The 13,309-nt window shown below is 34.3% G+C and overlaps 2 protein-coding genes across 2 annotated transcripts in view; one reads left to right on the plus strand and one right to left on the minus strand.

Moving 5' to 3' along the window:
• Nucleotides 1-1,841: 1,841 nt before the first annotated feature.
• Nucleotides 1,842-9,290, minus strand: LOC126978712 (uncharacterized). Its single transcript, XM_050827736.1, has 6 exons — nt 9,202-9,290; nt 7,693-7,899; nt 6,142-6,210; nt 4,218-4,352; nt 3,050-3,123; nt 1,842-2,085 (listed from the first exon to the last, which is right to left on the minus strand). Exons 1-6 carry the CDS (start codon nt 9,226-9,228, stop codon nt 1,992-1,994), a joined length of 606 nt encoding a protein of 201 aa, XP_050683693.1. The 5' UTR covers nt 9,229-9,290; the 3' UTR covers nt 1,842-1,991.
• The window catches only part of LOC126978709 (uncharacterized), a 77,028-nt gene continuing 72,766 nt past the window's right edge, over nt 9,048-13,309 (plus strand). The window contains exon 1 of the mRNA XM_050827733.1: nt 9,048-9,156. The gene's annotated coding sequence lies outside the window, so the exon portion shown is untranslated. The remainder of the gene's footprint in view (nt 9,157-13,309) is intronic.

The raw sequence follows: 13,309 nt of genomic DNA on the forward strand, positions 1-13,309 counted from the left end.
GACTCATTTGCAACGATACGATAATACTCCGAATGTATCGCAACTACCCTGTCTGCTGCGGGTTGATCGAGGTAGTATATTTTAGGACAATTTAGGAATTAATGATGTAAAAAATACGTTGTTGCAGTGAATTTAATACGAAATTTAATAGTTTTTAATAAACAAGTGCGTATAGCTGAACTATCAAACTACAAAAACAAGTTTTAGGGTAGGTAGCGGACGTAGACAGTAAATGCTATCTGCTTGCGTAGGAGTTTTTTCAGTAACCCTGCCCTTTCGGTATATCCCTTGCTAACTGCAGAAGAATCAATGGATCATTTTCTGTTTCTCCCATTATCTTATTGTAATAAACCCTCAACAAAAATACATTCATAAATAATATAATATACAAGAAATAATAATTGTAAACTTAAAACTTTTTGGGAGCCGTCGTTGGTAAAATTGTAAAAATCGAACCCTTATTGTTAGTACATTTCGGTTTTGTTTTGATATGTCTGTATGTTTTTTATTATTTTATGTACAAATAATATAAATCATCAATCTGGCTTTATATTATAATCAATATGAAATTATTATTTTTTAAATCAATAACACCTAATTTACCTAATTTAAATGTGGTTTTACTACTTTATAACTTTTATTACATGAACTCATGAATGAATCGTATTTTAAGCATAAATCACGGTGCACGGTAAAAAATCATATCTGGTGAATGATTCTGTGTTTTTGCTATGCAAATACGAAGCAATTAGAAAATTATACTTATCTCTTTTTCACTTGCGATAATTGCATTTACTATCCTTCTTTGACGTGTAATCGTAATGTAGTGTGCTATTGCAATGTTAAATTATTCATGAGTGCGTTTGTGTATCATTTACAAACACCGAATGTTGTCTAGGTAACCTATCTATACTTTTAAATATCATTGATAATTACTGTGAACTTAATTGTAGTTAAACAATTGCCGTATTAAGTAACTTAAAAGTAAGATTGAATGTCTTAATTTGAATGTATTACATGGCATCAACTTCAAAGTATTTTAACAAAATTTTATTTTTACTTTTTAATTACCTCATGTTTGAAGGCGGTTTTATATATAATAACCATTCTTATCAGACAATCAGACTCAAGAAAATCAGACTTCTTTAACAGAGGATTTTTTTTGGGTAAGTAGACACTTAATTATGAAATCCAATTTTGTTTTTCACCATAAAATAGCTACCGCACTCAAAGCTAGGTTTCGAACAAAGGAAGTTCTTAGCGGTTAAGAGCACAGACATTTTAATTGAACCTCGTGATATGGGTATCAAAATAAAGGGCTTCTTTAGAAGTGCATGAAAAAACATTTATTAATCAAGCCTCCATTAATATTATTATAATTTTTTAATCTTGAAATGCACATAAAAAAGGTGCAAGCTTTGGAAATTATTTAAAGCCGAATGGTTTGTTTTAAGAGTTTTAAAACTATATTAGACCCGAAAAGGTTGTTTTGCTATATAAACTAAAAACCTCGCACCCCCTCATTGTATGAATTGTCAAAGGTAATGAAATGTCTGAATTATATTCACCATTATCAATTCACCACGTAAGTAATCACCATAATTTGCAAAAACCTTCTCTGAAACACGCTGCATCTTATGGAATGAGTGTTAATCCGGTCGGTTCAGTAGTTTTCGCTGTATAACCGAAAGAAAAACTCGGTTCTCCATGTACAGACATGGGCTTACATTATTCACCTTATCCATCGCAAAACACACAAAATTAAAGTTCAAAATAATTACGTACAGTAACAACCAATTATACATCTATGATATAGTGATAAGCGAAAAAATACACCCGCATACTGCTGTTAGATTTGTATTCTATTTTCCAAAAATTCAACAAAAATTTTACTACATTATTTACTTCTATATAAAGCAATATTGTAGTACAAATAGTTAAAAAATAATCACATCTAAACTGGGTATTTTATACATGGGCCAACCGTTTATTTATACATGATGTGAAATATCCCCGAGTCTGTGTACTGGCCACATACACTCACAACCAGCCGGTATGACCATTGTCATAGTTTCCCAACAGTCACTGAAACAAAATAATTAAGTTTTTTTTAAAAACTTTTTTATTTGACTTTTATTTTTGTTCTTAAGACCAAACGACAAAAAAGAAAACTTCATCAAGACGAGGCTATAGTACAATATACAACTTATTAGTTTTATAGCCACCATTATATTTACATTAACTGTGTCTTATGTTGGTAATTTTTCGTTCCCGTCGTTTTGAGCCGACTTTGAGAGCGTTACGAGTATTCGAGAAGTTTTCACTTCGAAAAGTGTAATGTAAATGCGTAAAATGTTATACTTCTTGTGCATAGCAAAACAAAATTAACCAAAAATTTTATATAAAATTAAACGGCGAATTGCTTGTGCAGGCTTATCGCAACGACGCACGTAAAAGCTTCGCCTTATCGCGAAAATGTGGCTGCAGTTTAAGAAGATATTATTACATACACATCTGATTGACGGTATAGATGGCGAATCGTGCACATCATATGAGCTTCAACCTTATAATTGTTTCCCCAACTTAAGTAAACGTTTAAAAAGTTTACACAGAGTTATAATATTAGTTGCTCCTTGCATCCGTATCAATGTGTGGCAGAAAATTTACTAAGAATCGAACAATCTTTGCACCTGTGTAAACAATATAGTTGAAACTTGTACCTGTTATAATATTATAAAGAGTTGTCATTTGCAATATTATTACCAAATCCAAAACTATATCAGCTATTGCAAAAAAACTTCCTAAATACGCTCGAATTTGCGGAGCGAGACTTTAAAAAGCATCAAAAGTGAATTCTCTCTCAATAAAAGCAGCTAAAAGCAGGTCTTCTAGTTTGACCATATTATTATGATTACATTTTGCTCTTGCGATTTGCCGATAAAAGTAATATTTCCATTTCCGAAGTCAGAACGTAATATGAGATACTATCCATCTTAAAAATTATCGCTTTTATTCTTCTTTGTCCATACTTGTTATGTGTTTTTCTTACCTTGTGTACTCTCTCCTGGTTAAATGTATTGTCTTATTCCATTGAACACACGAAAATCCGAGGCTTGAACAAATCTGAAAAAGTGTACACTTCATTCACAGTGTATAGAAAAATATAGTGAACCTATAGTATTTTTTTATTAACGCGGGTGTGACACATTTAAATAAAACTCCTTTAAAGGATTAAACGCAGGGAATGCATATGATCTGCAGTCCCACTGAAAACAAGATCTGGAAAGGTCTTGAAACGTCGGGTTGACTAAAATAAAAATTTAACTTTTACGCAAAAATCAAATGTAAAAACAATTACAATTACACGCGTTTCAATCCTTTAAAAGTTCAATAAGAAGCTGCTGTTTTAATATTTATTATAGATTAACGGCCTTATAAAGAAATTAGCATAAAGTTATAACTAAGCATAACCCAATAATATGTAAAATGTTTACAAATAGACATTTTGCTTACGAATGGTTTGTTCGGACGTATTACGTTTCCCGCGTTTATTTGCAAGGCAGCTTGTCATTAGGAAAACTTCAGAATTATCATTGTATTGACAGTGTTATCAACGATAATGTAAACATTTTGCATTTTTTTTGTTTATCATCAGTTATAACTTTATACGGAGTTTATTTGTAAGGCCTATAAAATTTTATTTCTGTGCTGATCTGTTGCTGAGAGCAGGGTTGTCCCCGCGGACACTGAGACCCTTATTGGATCTATAGCATACTTCACCCACCATCTCCTCAGACTTACTGCTTCTATGAAGCTCATAATATTCCCAGGTCGGAGTCTTTAAAGATTTCTGTCCAGAGAATAGACTTTTAATTTGGAGCGCACTGCATTCGCTTGTGATATGTGGCAAGGAGTTTCATCCTTTTCATATAATCCAGCTCTAGGGGACACATTTCTTTTTCATAGACCGTAGGTATGTAAATATTTGTTAAGTCTAGTAGTAATTGATCTGCTTAGTTATCTGATATCTGATGTGTTCTTAAAAGTATCAGAGTATTTTTTATGAAAACCTTTGAGGAGTGCTCATAATGTCTTCAACGTTCATTTCCCTCCAGTGCTAATTGCACTGGTTCCTGGCATGATTATATGATTATTTGGCACTAAGTCAAAATATCTTAAAATATATTTTGAAGTAAATATAAATCTTCTGTATTTACATCATTTGTGGCTGCAGCATCTTCCGTAAGAGAAGTGGTGCACTTAACCTCTTCATAATACGCTGGTCTGTATTCATAAACGTTGGTGTTAAGCCGCTGAATCTTTCTCTCCAAGTGGCAGATTGGATAATGTTTCTGAAATGCAGTCAAACAAATATATAACAATTAATATAAATGTTATAAGACTGAATAACTAATGAAGCAAAAGTTTTCGATTTAACGTATTTATTCGTCAATAGTTGTAGTATACGTGCAAACTACGGGTCTTGGATATGTTTTCAGTTAGGGTTTGGTCTTGGGATCGTGGGAATATGGCTCACATAGGAAACCATTACCTATTTTTTATAGCAGCCCAAATTATAGCAGTATCTCATTACTTAGGTATTTTTGGTTTCATGAAAAACACACTTGAAAGGTATGGAAACTGAAGTATTACAACGCTGTGTGATAGAATAGGTAACTTCTTTGCGACAAAATACATTAATATCTAAGTATTCTTTTAAATCTTAATTAATAAATGATTTTTTACTTGGATTGATTGTTCACTAATGCCTTAAATTGGCTTAAGCCGTGCCAACAGTAAATTGGCAAATTATACAAACACAATATTATACTTTCATATGAAATTTAAAACCCCGTTTGGAAGAGCATCTTTCAATGTGGATGTAATACATAAAACCCGCCATTATTTCTTAGGAATGGAATGGAGCCAAGGTTGAATTGGCGATGTTAAATGAACATTCACAGCTTGTACACTTTGCGTCGATATTTAGAGTGTCGGACACTTCAGTGGTCACTTGAAAAAGAAGACTACTAAAAGCTCGATGTACTTAGCGAGGCGAAATAATACTTCATTTCGACCTATCTATATAAGGCGGAAATTTGGTCTCACCTGGAGTACTGTTCTCATCTTTGTGCGGGTATTCCCCAGTACCATCTTTTGGCCATTTGACCACGTACAGTGCAGAGCGGATTAAATCATGATCAATCAGGTGATCTCCGATTGGATCAATTCTTTGGCAATGCGTACATATGTTGGGTCTCTCTACGTGTTGTTTCTACGTTTATCAAGGAGAGTACTCACAGGATTTGTTGAGGTTAAAAACGGCATTCACCAAGTTTCAACACCGGACATTGCGTCACATTGCTAATTTCACCATGTTAATATTAATTCATTTCACAACCGCGCGTTTCACAAGAAACTTATAGCCTCGCACAGCCACTGTGGAATCTAATGCTGGCTGAGGTATTCCCAAAACGACACGAAATAGAATACTCCCTCCCACCTGAAAAGCCGGCGACGCACCATGATATTGGAGATGTCCTTGGGCGGTTGGTTCCTCACTTTCCATAACGTACTCTAACGCCTCTTGCCCAATAGCCCCGTCTTATATAAATAAATGTTATCCAGGGGTCAGATTTGTGGACCGGATCTTAAATTCGTATCGTTTTATAATAACGAATGAAAGTAAAATAAAACATAAGACAGGCTTGTGTAAGAGAAAGGAGACTGTATTGGATTGTATCTCCAGGTAGCAGAGAATAAATTTGGAATCAATACTGAAATTAAAATCATTACAAGTGTAAAGATATTGTTTCCAAGATTCGTAAGGTAGATACATAGCAAAGCAGTTATGCTTGGATTATCACATCCAAGTTTCTTGGGATAGCAGAAAACAAATTTGGGGTCATTTTTTTAGATGATTTAAATAATTGCATACCAATACCGCACAAAATTATAATTGTATCATATGGATATCGTTTCAAAGGTATCGTAAGGCAACAAATAGAATGTCTTCTGAAATTAAGATGGCCGCCTATTTAAGGTTCTTTGTGTGTGTGCTGTACTGAGGTCCAAGTTTTGATCTTTTTCATTTATAATGTATTTATGCACTCTTATGGTATATAAAAAAAATAGTATTACCTGTGCGCCCAAATGACGCATTTCACGTTCACGAGAAGCCTCTACTGATTCAGTGTATTCTGGCAGGACCTAAATAAAACAGAAATTATAATCATAGCGCAACGAGAACATTTATTAACATGACTGTCATTGCAATTGCATTTTGTAATCGGTATTTTGGAATCAAACATTTCACAATATCCTTTCGTTGTTAAATTTTACGCGTTATGATAAGATAATCGCAACGAACTGCCTTTTTTTATTCAAAAGCACTCTTTAACTCATATTTTAAAAGGTTTTTACATCGCAATAATGATTTATTACCGTCTGTCAGTCAGTGCTCAGTTAAACAAACAACATTACCAATAATATTATTATTATCTCAAATACCAGCTCTGAACGCGGTATAACATTGTAGATAATTACGATATACCTAGATACTATGTCTTCTACTCACATTACTTCGAGTTAGTTTTTGTCATATTTTTGCTATTAATTTTATGGAGTTTGATGTTTAATCGACTAGTAAGTCTAATTATTGTTCATAATATTATTATGGCAATATTGCTTATGATACTAATAGTCTTATCACCATCAGCTGGAAGACGTCCACTGCCGGACAAAGGCCTCAGACTAATAGTCTGATGGGCCTTAATAAATAAATTATTTTCGATTTAACATTTTGAATAATAAAAGTCTATTTACCTTCTACATATATACGTGATCGAAGAAGTAAAGCTGGGACTCAGCGAATACCTATACTCATGGGTTACTACTACAGCCATATGGTACTGTAACAAGGAGTTCTTATCGAATATAAGAACTCATTGTTCTATGGTTGGCCGTCAAGCTAAAGAACAGAAAATGATTCCTTAAAATATTGACGTGATGAGAAAATAATCGAATAAGACAGAATACAAATGATGAGAAGTTAAAACGGTCGGCTCTTAGCCTAATATTTAATATTTATAATTAATATGTTTAAGGCGACACTAAATAAGCGACCTTGAGCGATATGAGTTGCCGGCCCGCCATCTATGTAACAAAGCCAATATTTTCAAAATTCTTGCGTGGATAACAGTTTATATGCTTACAATCCTCGTTATTCACTATTAATCTGAATATATGTAACTGAACTAAAGTAACTGAACCTAAAGTACAAGCTATAAGAATAATTTTTCTGAGCAAAAAAAGCTGAGAAAAAAAGCGTCACACCATGCCAATAAACTTGTTTAATTTCAAAGAAAAGTGGTAGTTAAAAAAGGCTCGGCAGTGTTAACTATAATCAACAGCAAGCATTAGCAACCTACAAATAAGACTTAAGGATATGTGTAACAGGATTAAGTAGTGTTCATAGCTCGAAATGCTATACTTTCACCACAAAACTTGTCTAAAAACACCATGTTTGCGTGTTTACTGCTCATGCATCGCCTTAATAGAAAGTGAAAGAATAAGAATATAAAAGTAACAGAATATATTAGATTGTTTTCTTCTGTAACGATCCCGCGTGTGAGGGAGGACCCACGTGCTACAGTACTCAAGAGCTATACATCCATCCTTCAGTAACCATACCTCATCACTTTCATCATAATCTATGTCGTTCACGTGGCGCTGTTTATCTCTTCCTGGCAATGCTTGTTTGTTTCTCTCCAGTCTACCAAGCACGGTGTTCAGCACTCTGTCAGGATTGGGGACCCGAAGTACGTGTTGGATGAACTCCTGGGCTGCATCCTCACGGAATGCCAGTAAAGTGGTTGCGATACAAAGTATTAATACTACCTGAAATTACACAACTGGTATAATATACATAAGTCGAAGATACGAATAGGAAGTGACCTACACGCATCCGTTTTATGGATGAAATTAATTAAATCTAATATAAAAAATATTTGAGGACATGGTGATAAAGGCTTTTAAATAATCCGCTTTTAATTTAAAAAAAAATAAGGCCTTCACCCACTCACGATATATTTACTTACATATTAAATCTGATATAAAATACTTGTATGAATTAATTGGATGTAGGTCTTTTCCTATTCGGATTCTCAATTGTTAGCCTCAGTCTATCTAGCGATGTATAAGATAATTCCTTATTCAGTTAAATTCTCATCTCATTAAGTGTACGGTATCTCCGCTTAGTGGACAGAATAAAACAAGAAGAAATAAAAAGCAATACCAATGTTTGAAATGCCATTTTTGCCATTAATTTTAGCAAGAGACATAAATGGAAATGGATAGGACAAATTTTTAGAGATAAAGAGAACAAATGGACAAAGATAGAGACAGAGAGGATACCGAAAGTGCATAAAGAAGAGAAGGAAGACAGTTTACGAGATGGGAGAATGATGTATATGTAGTATAGCAGGCCCCCTGTGACTACGTATGGCTCGACATAGAAAGGAGTGGAAGATACTACAGGAGGCCTATATCCAAGCAAACTGGTTGCTGAATTAAAAAAGGCTCTTATTATATTATTAGGTACTAAGAAATGAAACAACGAAAAAAAAAAGAAATAGTACTAAGTTTTAATACTATATAGAAATAAATATCTGTTATAATGTAGTAATATCGTATGCTGAAAGAAGAAAATTAACTGAGAATTAAATTACGGTTTGAAAATCGATTAATCTTTTAAAAATAGTTATTATCATCATCATCATTATGATCCGGAAGACGTGCACTGCTGGACACGACCTCCTTCATCCAAATTTAAAGCACACGAGTACAACATCTAATGCGATCGCCAACCCGCCTGCCAAGCGTGTCGATTACCAATGGCAAAAACCCCCCAAACATGACAGACACTATAATAGTAATACTACTTAAAAAAATACAAAGTATTTATTCACTAGATATTTTCAGAATATAAAATATATAAAATAATTGTAATTGAAATAAGAAAAAAATTTCGTTATGTTTGCACACAGGTGATAATAGCTGATATGGCGCAAAACCGTGCCGAATGGAAAGAATGGACAAGGAAGGCCGACCTCAAGTAAATGGGAAAAATGTCTAGAAGAAGAAGTTTGCACACAGGTCAGTAAAGGTGATGTGAAGTGAAGTTATCTGATGTTAACTTACCTTTAGGAAATTATATTGAGCCGTCATATTAGCTTTTATAACTTTTCTAACAATATAATACTTATAACTTATATTCTAGTTCAGGCTGAAGTTAAGACTGCGATACAGCATTTCAAATTCAACCCTTTTATATCCAAAATTATCAATGCTACAACTGTTAAGCTATATTCACAAATATTAATCCAAATGATGGTTTAGTGTGGATATTCAATAAATATTTTAATTCACATTTTACTTGAAAGATAAAGGATTATCTATGCATGTATATTTATATTATATTATTACTATTGCCAAACATTGCCAAGTCAAGTCGAAATTTTTGTCTATTTATCACTCAAATTTTAATATAAAATAAATAGCTTTTTTCAAGGTTTTGTGAAAGCTAGATAAAACTCTCAGACAATGCTCAAATTGTTACACTTCACATATATACATAATAAGGACATATCATTCGCAGTCTGATAGCGGAACAGCAAAAGTGTGCTTAAAGACAATGTACTTTTCTCCTTAGTCATGTATCGACTGCCACTGTCCGAATCAAACCTGAACTAAATAAATGTTTTACATTGCTGCTTATTGACCAAGAATACTTTAAATAACTGGAGTGTACGCGGCAGTCGAAACTTATTATGGTGTGATTTGTGGCGCGTTCCATATTTCGGCTTTGTTTTTATATGACATTTTTTGTCTGTATGTTTAGAATGTCATTGTCTTCACCTATCAATACATCGCTAATTATTATTAGAATAAAAAATTATTTCACGTTTTTTTATCACAATAAGGGACAAGTCGAGAAGGACGTTCAGCTGATGGTAATTGATAAGCCCTGCCCATTGCAATTTGCAATGGAGTGTCACTCAGAATTGTTGGGTTTTTCATGAATCCTAAACGGCACTACACTCGTTGCGCTCGTCACCTTGAGACATTAGATGTTAAGTCTCATTTCCCCAGTAAATTCACTAGCTACGGCGCCCTTCAGACACACAGCTTACACATCACTGCTTCACGGCAGTTGTGGTACCCATAATCTAGCCGGCTTCCTGTGCAAAGAGCAAGGAGCCTCCCACTGGTATATATAACAAGTATCTCGAAGATCGGCATCTCTTGACCTTTGGATCTGAGTGTATGTCAATGGGTAACTATTTTTCTACACTCCATTAGGAGATCCACTTACCCGTTCGCCACTTTATATATAAGATATAAAAAAATATATTATACAGTCTTCAGATACATGGACCACAAGACAGCTTATTTAATGAAAATAATATTTAAATCAATGATTTTATTTATTTTAGTAAATTAATTTTTTTTTGGTGAATAAATAAATACCCAATAGGGAAGGTCCATATTAAACTCAGAGTGGACAATTCATTTGTTATATTAACCGGATGATAAACAAGGAGATAATCAGTCTTATCACAACCCACGGAATGTTTGATGCTGTAATTACAAAAAATCGACCGTGAGGTGAGACGAAGATTAAATTAAATTAATAAAGGAAAAAAATTGACAATTTCGTAAAAATACTTGACTATTTTCGGAAAAGCTAACCGACGATTGTTTTTCTCTAATTAAACCATCTTTTAACAATTTTCTTAATGGAAACATAATCTTTGGACGGATATAAGCTTAGCAGTTTTTGTTCATTATTTATCAAGTGTTTTTTTGACCCGGCAAACGTTATAATAAGTACCCCGCGCCTGCTCATTGTATGGATTATTTCATGAAATGAAATGTCGGGAGGGCAAAGCCAAATTGGCTTCGAAGAAGCTGGGCGTCATTAATGGAGCACGGCAGTACTTCAAGCGGGTCCACATTCTAGCAACAGCTTTACAAAGCGCAGGTACGGCCACACATGGAGTGTTGCTGTCATCTCTGGACGCATCGGACGCTCTTTACGTAACGCAGAGAAGCTCGAATTGTCGAGGACCCAGTGCTCTGTGAACGACTGGATCACGTGGCGTTGCGTAGAGACGTCGCTTCATTGTGTGTCTTCTACCGCATTTATCAAGGGGAGTGTTCCGAAGAGTTTATTTCACCTGACTCCTGGCCGGCACCGCTCCTGTGATATCACTGGTGTTGCAAGAGAATGTGGGTGCGGTGATCACTTAACACCAGATGACCCGTACGCTCGTTTGTCCTCCTTTTCCAAAAAAAAATTATTTGCATTGCAAATATGAAGGTACTTCTAAGTAAAAAAATATAGATTCCGGAAACCTTCCACGAAACACGCAAAAACACATAAGATGCACTTATGGTATAAGTATTATTCCGATCGGTTCAGAAGTTTTTACAGTATAACCGAAGGAAAAAACAGCTCTCCATTTATTAGTAAAGACATTTTAAGTTTTGCCTCAAATTCAAAACTCATTAGGTCTCAGGCGAGTTTGATCCTCAAGATTATCTTCTGTTTTTTTAAACATTCAAATCAGTAAAGCTCTTTTGTAGTTTAGAAACTAACGAATATCACTTTATTCACCATATTGGTTTATATTTATATGCCTATATTAAGACCCGGTCGGAGCTTGCACAGGACCGCGATAAATGGAGTAAAGCACGGGGAGACCTTTGCCCAGGAGTGGGATCCAATAGGCTTATAAGAAAAGAGGGGGCAAATGGGCAAGACGCTCACGTGATGGGAGGGGTGAGGCAACCGCCCATGAACACCCTCACAAACAAGAGTCAAGAAATGCGTTTCCGGCCTTTAAGGCCTAAATTACAGCGACCTTGAGCGATAAGAGTTCATTTAACGTCCGTCCGCTTGCCATGTATGTAACAAAGTCATAAAACAAAGCAAAAGCCTGGACCTAATATTATAGGTAGGATAAAACTAAGAAAACCAGACGCGTTCTAATAGGTGAAGGTAGGCAGACGCTCTGTATGTGTAAATGTAAGCTCTGACAACGTCGCAGTTCGCGTATCATCATTTGCAAAGCACAATGAAGCGCCTGATCATATTTTCCAGAAAAATGCTTGCGTGTACAACGTAATATTTTGTAACATTTTAACAGGCGCAAATAATTTATATGCTTGTAATCCTTGTGATCTTAAGATTAGATTAGATTAAGATTAAGTGTATATGCGAATCAAGAAATTTCTTCCAAACCGCGAAAATCTTTTGAATTTTGTGAAACATATTTTGTTTTGAACATTTTCTGGAATCTTGTTATAAAGTTATGACAGTTCCTAGAAAATTCACTTATTTGCCTACGAACATACATAACATTATCAAGAATATATTGAGAGGCAACAAAATGTTTATTTCTTTCAAATTTGCTCTCAATTATTCTTTAGGAGCTTCTAAAGAAACATACCTAGGTAGGTTATAAAAAGCGCTTCTGCAGTACAAACATTGTATTAATATCGACAGCATTGCCCCATGCCAATATACCATAGGACATAAAGTAAACTAGTTGTGCCGTATCTACGTCACAAAATTATCTAATCTTTTTAACCACGTATAGTATAGACGACAATTATTCTAGTCAGATGTGCATCCCGATTTTTAAACATTGGTGCAATTTTATTATATTTCAGAAGGCAATATAATACACCATCTTTAATACAATTATTGAAGACTATTTCATGATAAGAACATCAATTATTGAACTTATAATTTTAACGGAAATGCCCCATATATCTGCAATTTATTTCATGTATAGATATCTAACAGTTTTAAGAGGGGACGCCAGCAGCGTTATTCCATACAAACGTATTCCCATTTTATTTCCCTGAATAATGCTTCCAGAGAGGAATTTTATGTCACAAAATCTAGATATGCTAAAGCTATGTCGTTTTGTTTTTTTCCATCAACTATCGACATAAGAAAATATGACTCTTCAAACATCGTAGAAAATGCCATTTTAATACCGCCCTGTTCAGACGAATACGTAACGATTTAAAAAGGTTTCAGATCAGATCGCATATCATCATTTGCAAAGCACAATGAAGCGCCTGATCATATTTTCCAGAGAAATTCTTGCGTGTACAACGGTTTGATACACGGATTTGAAACGTTGCTATTCTTTGACTCTGCTGAAAAATTTATATATCAATATATATTTTGAATCTTTAATATCTTCGAAAATATTCATTAAAATTAAATTCT

Source organism: Leptidea sinapis, chromosome Z (genome assembly GCF_905404315.1).
Source record: "Leptidea sinapis chromosome Z, ilLepSina1.1, whole genome shotgun sequence".
NCBI classification, from domain to species: domain Eukaryota; kingdom Metazoa; phylum Arthropoda; class Insecta; order Lepidoptera; family Pieridae; genus Leptidea; species Leptidea sinapis.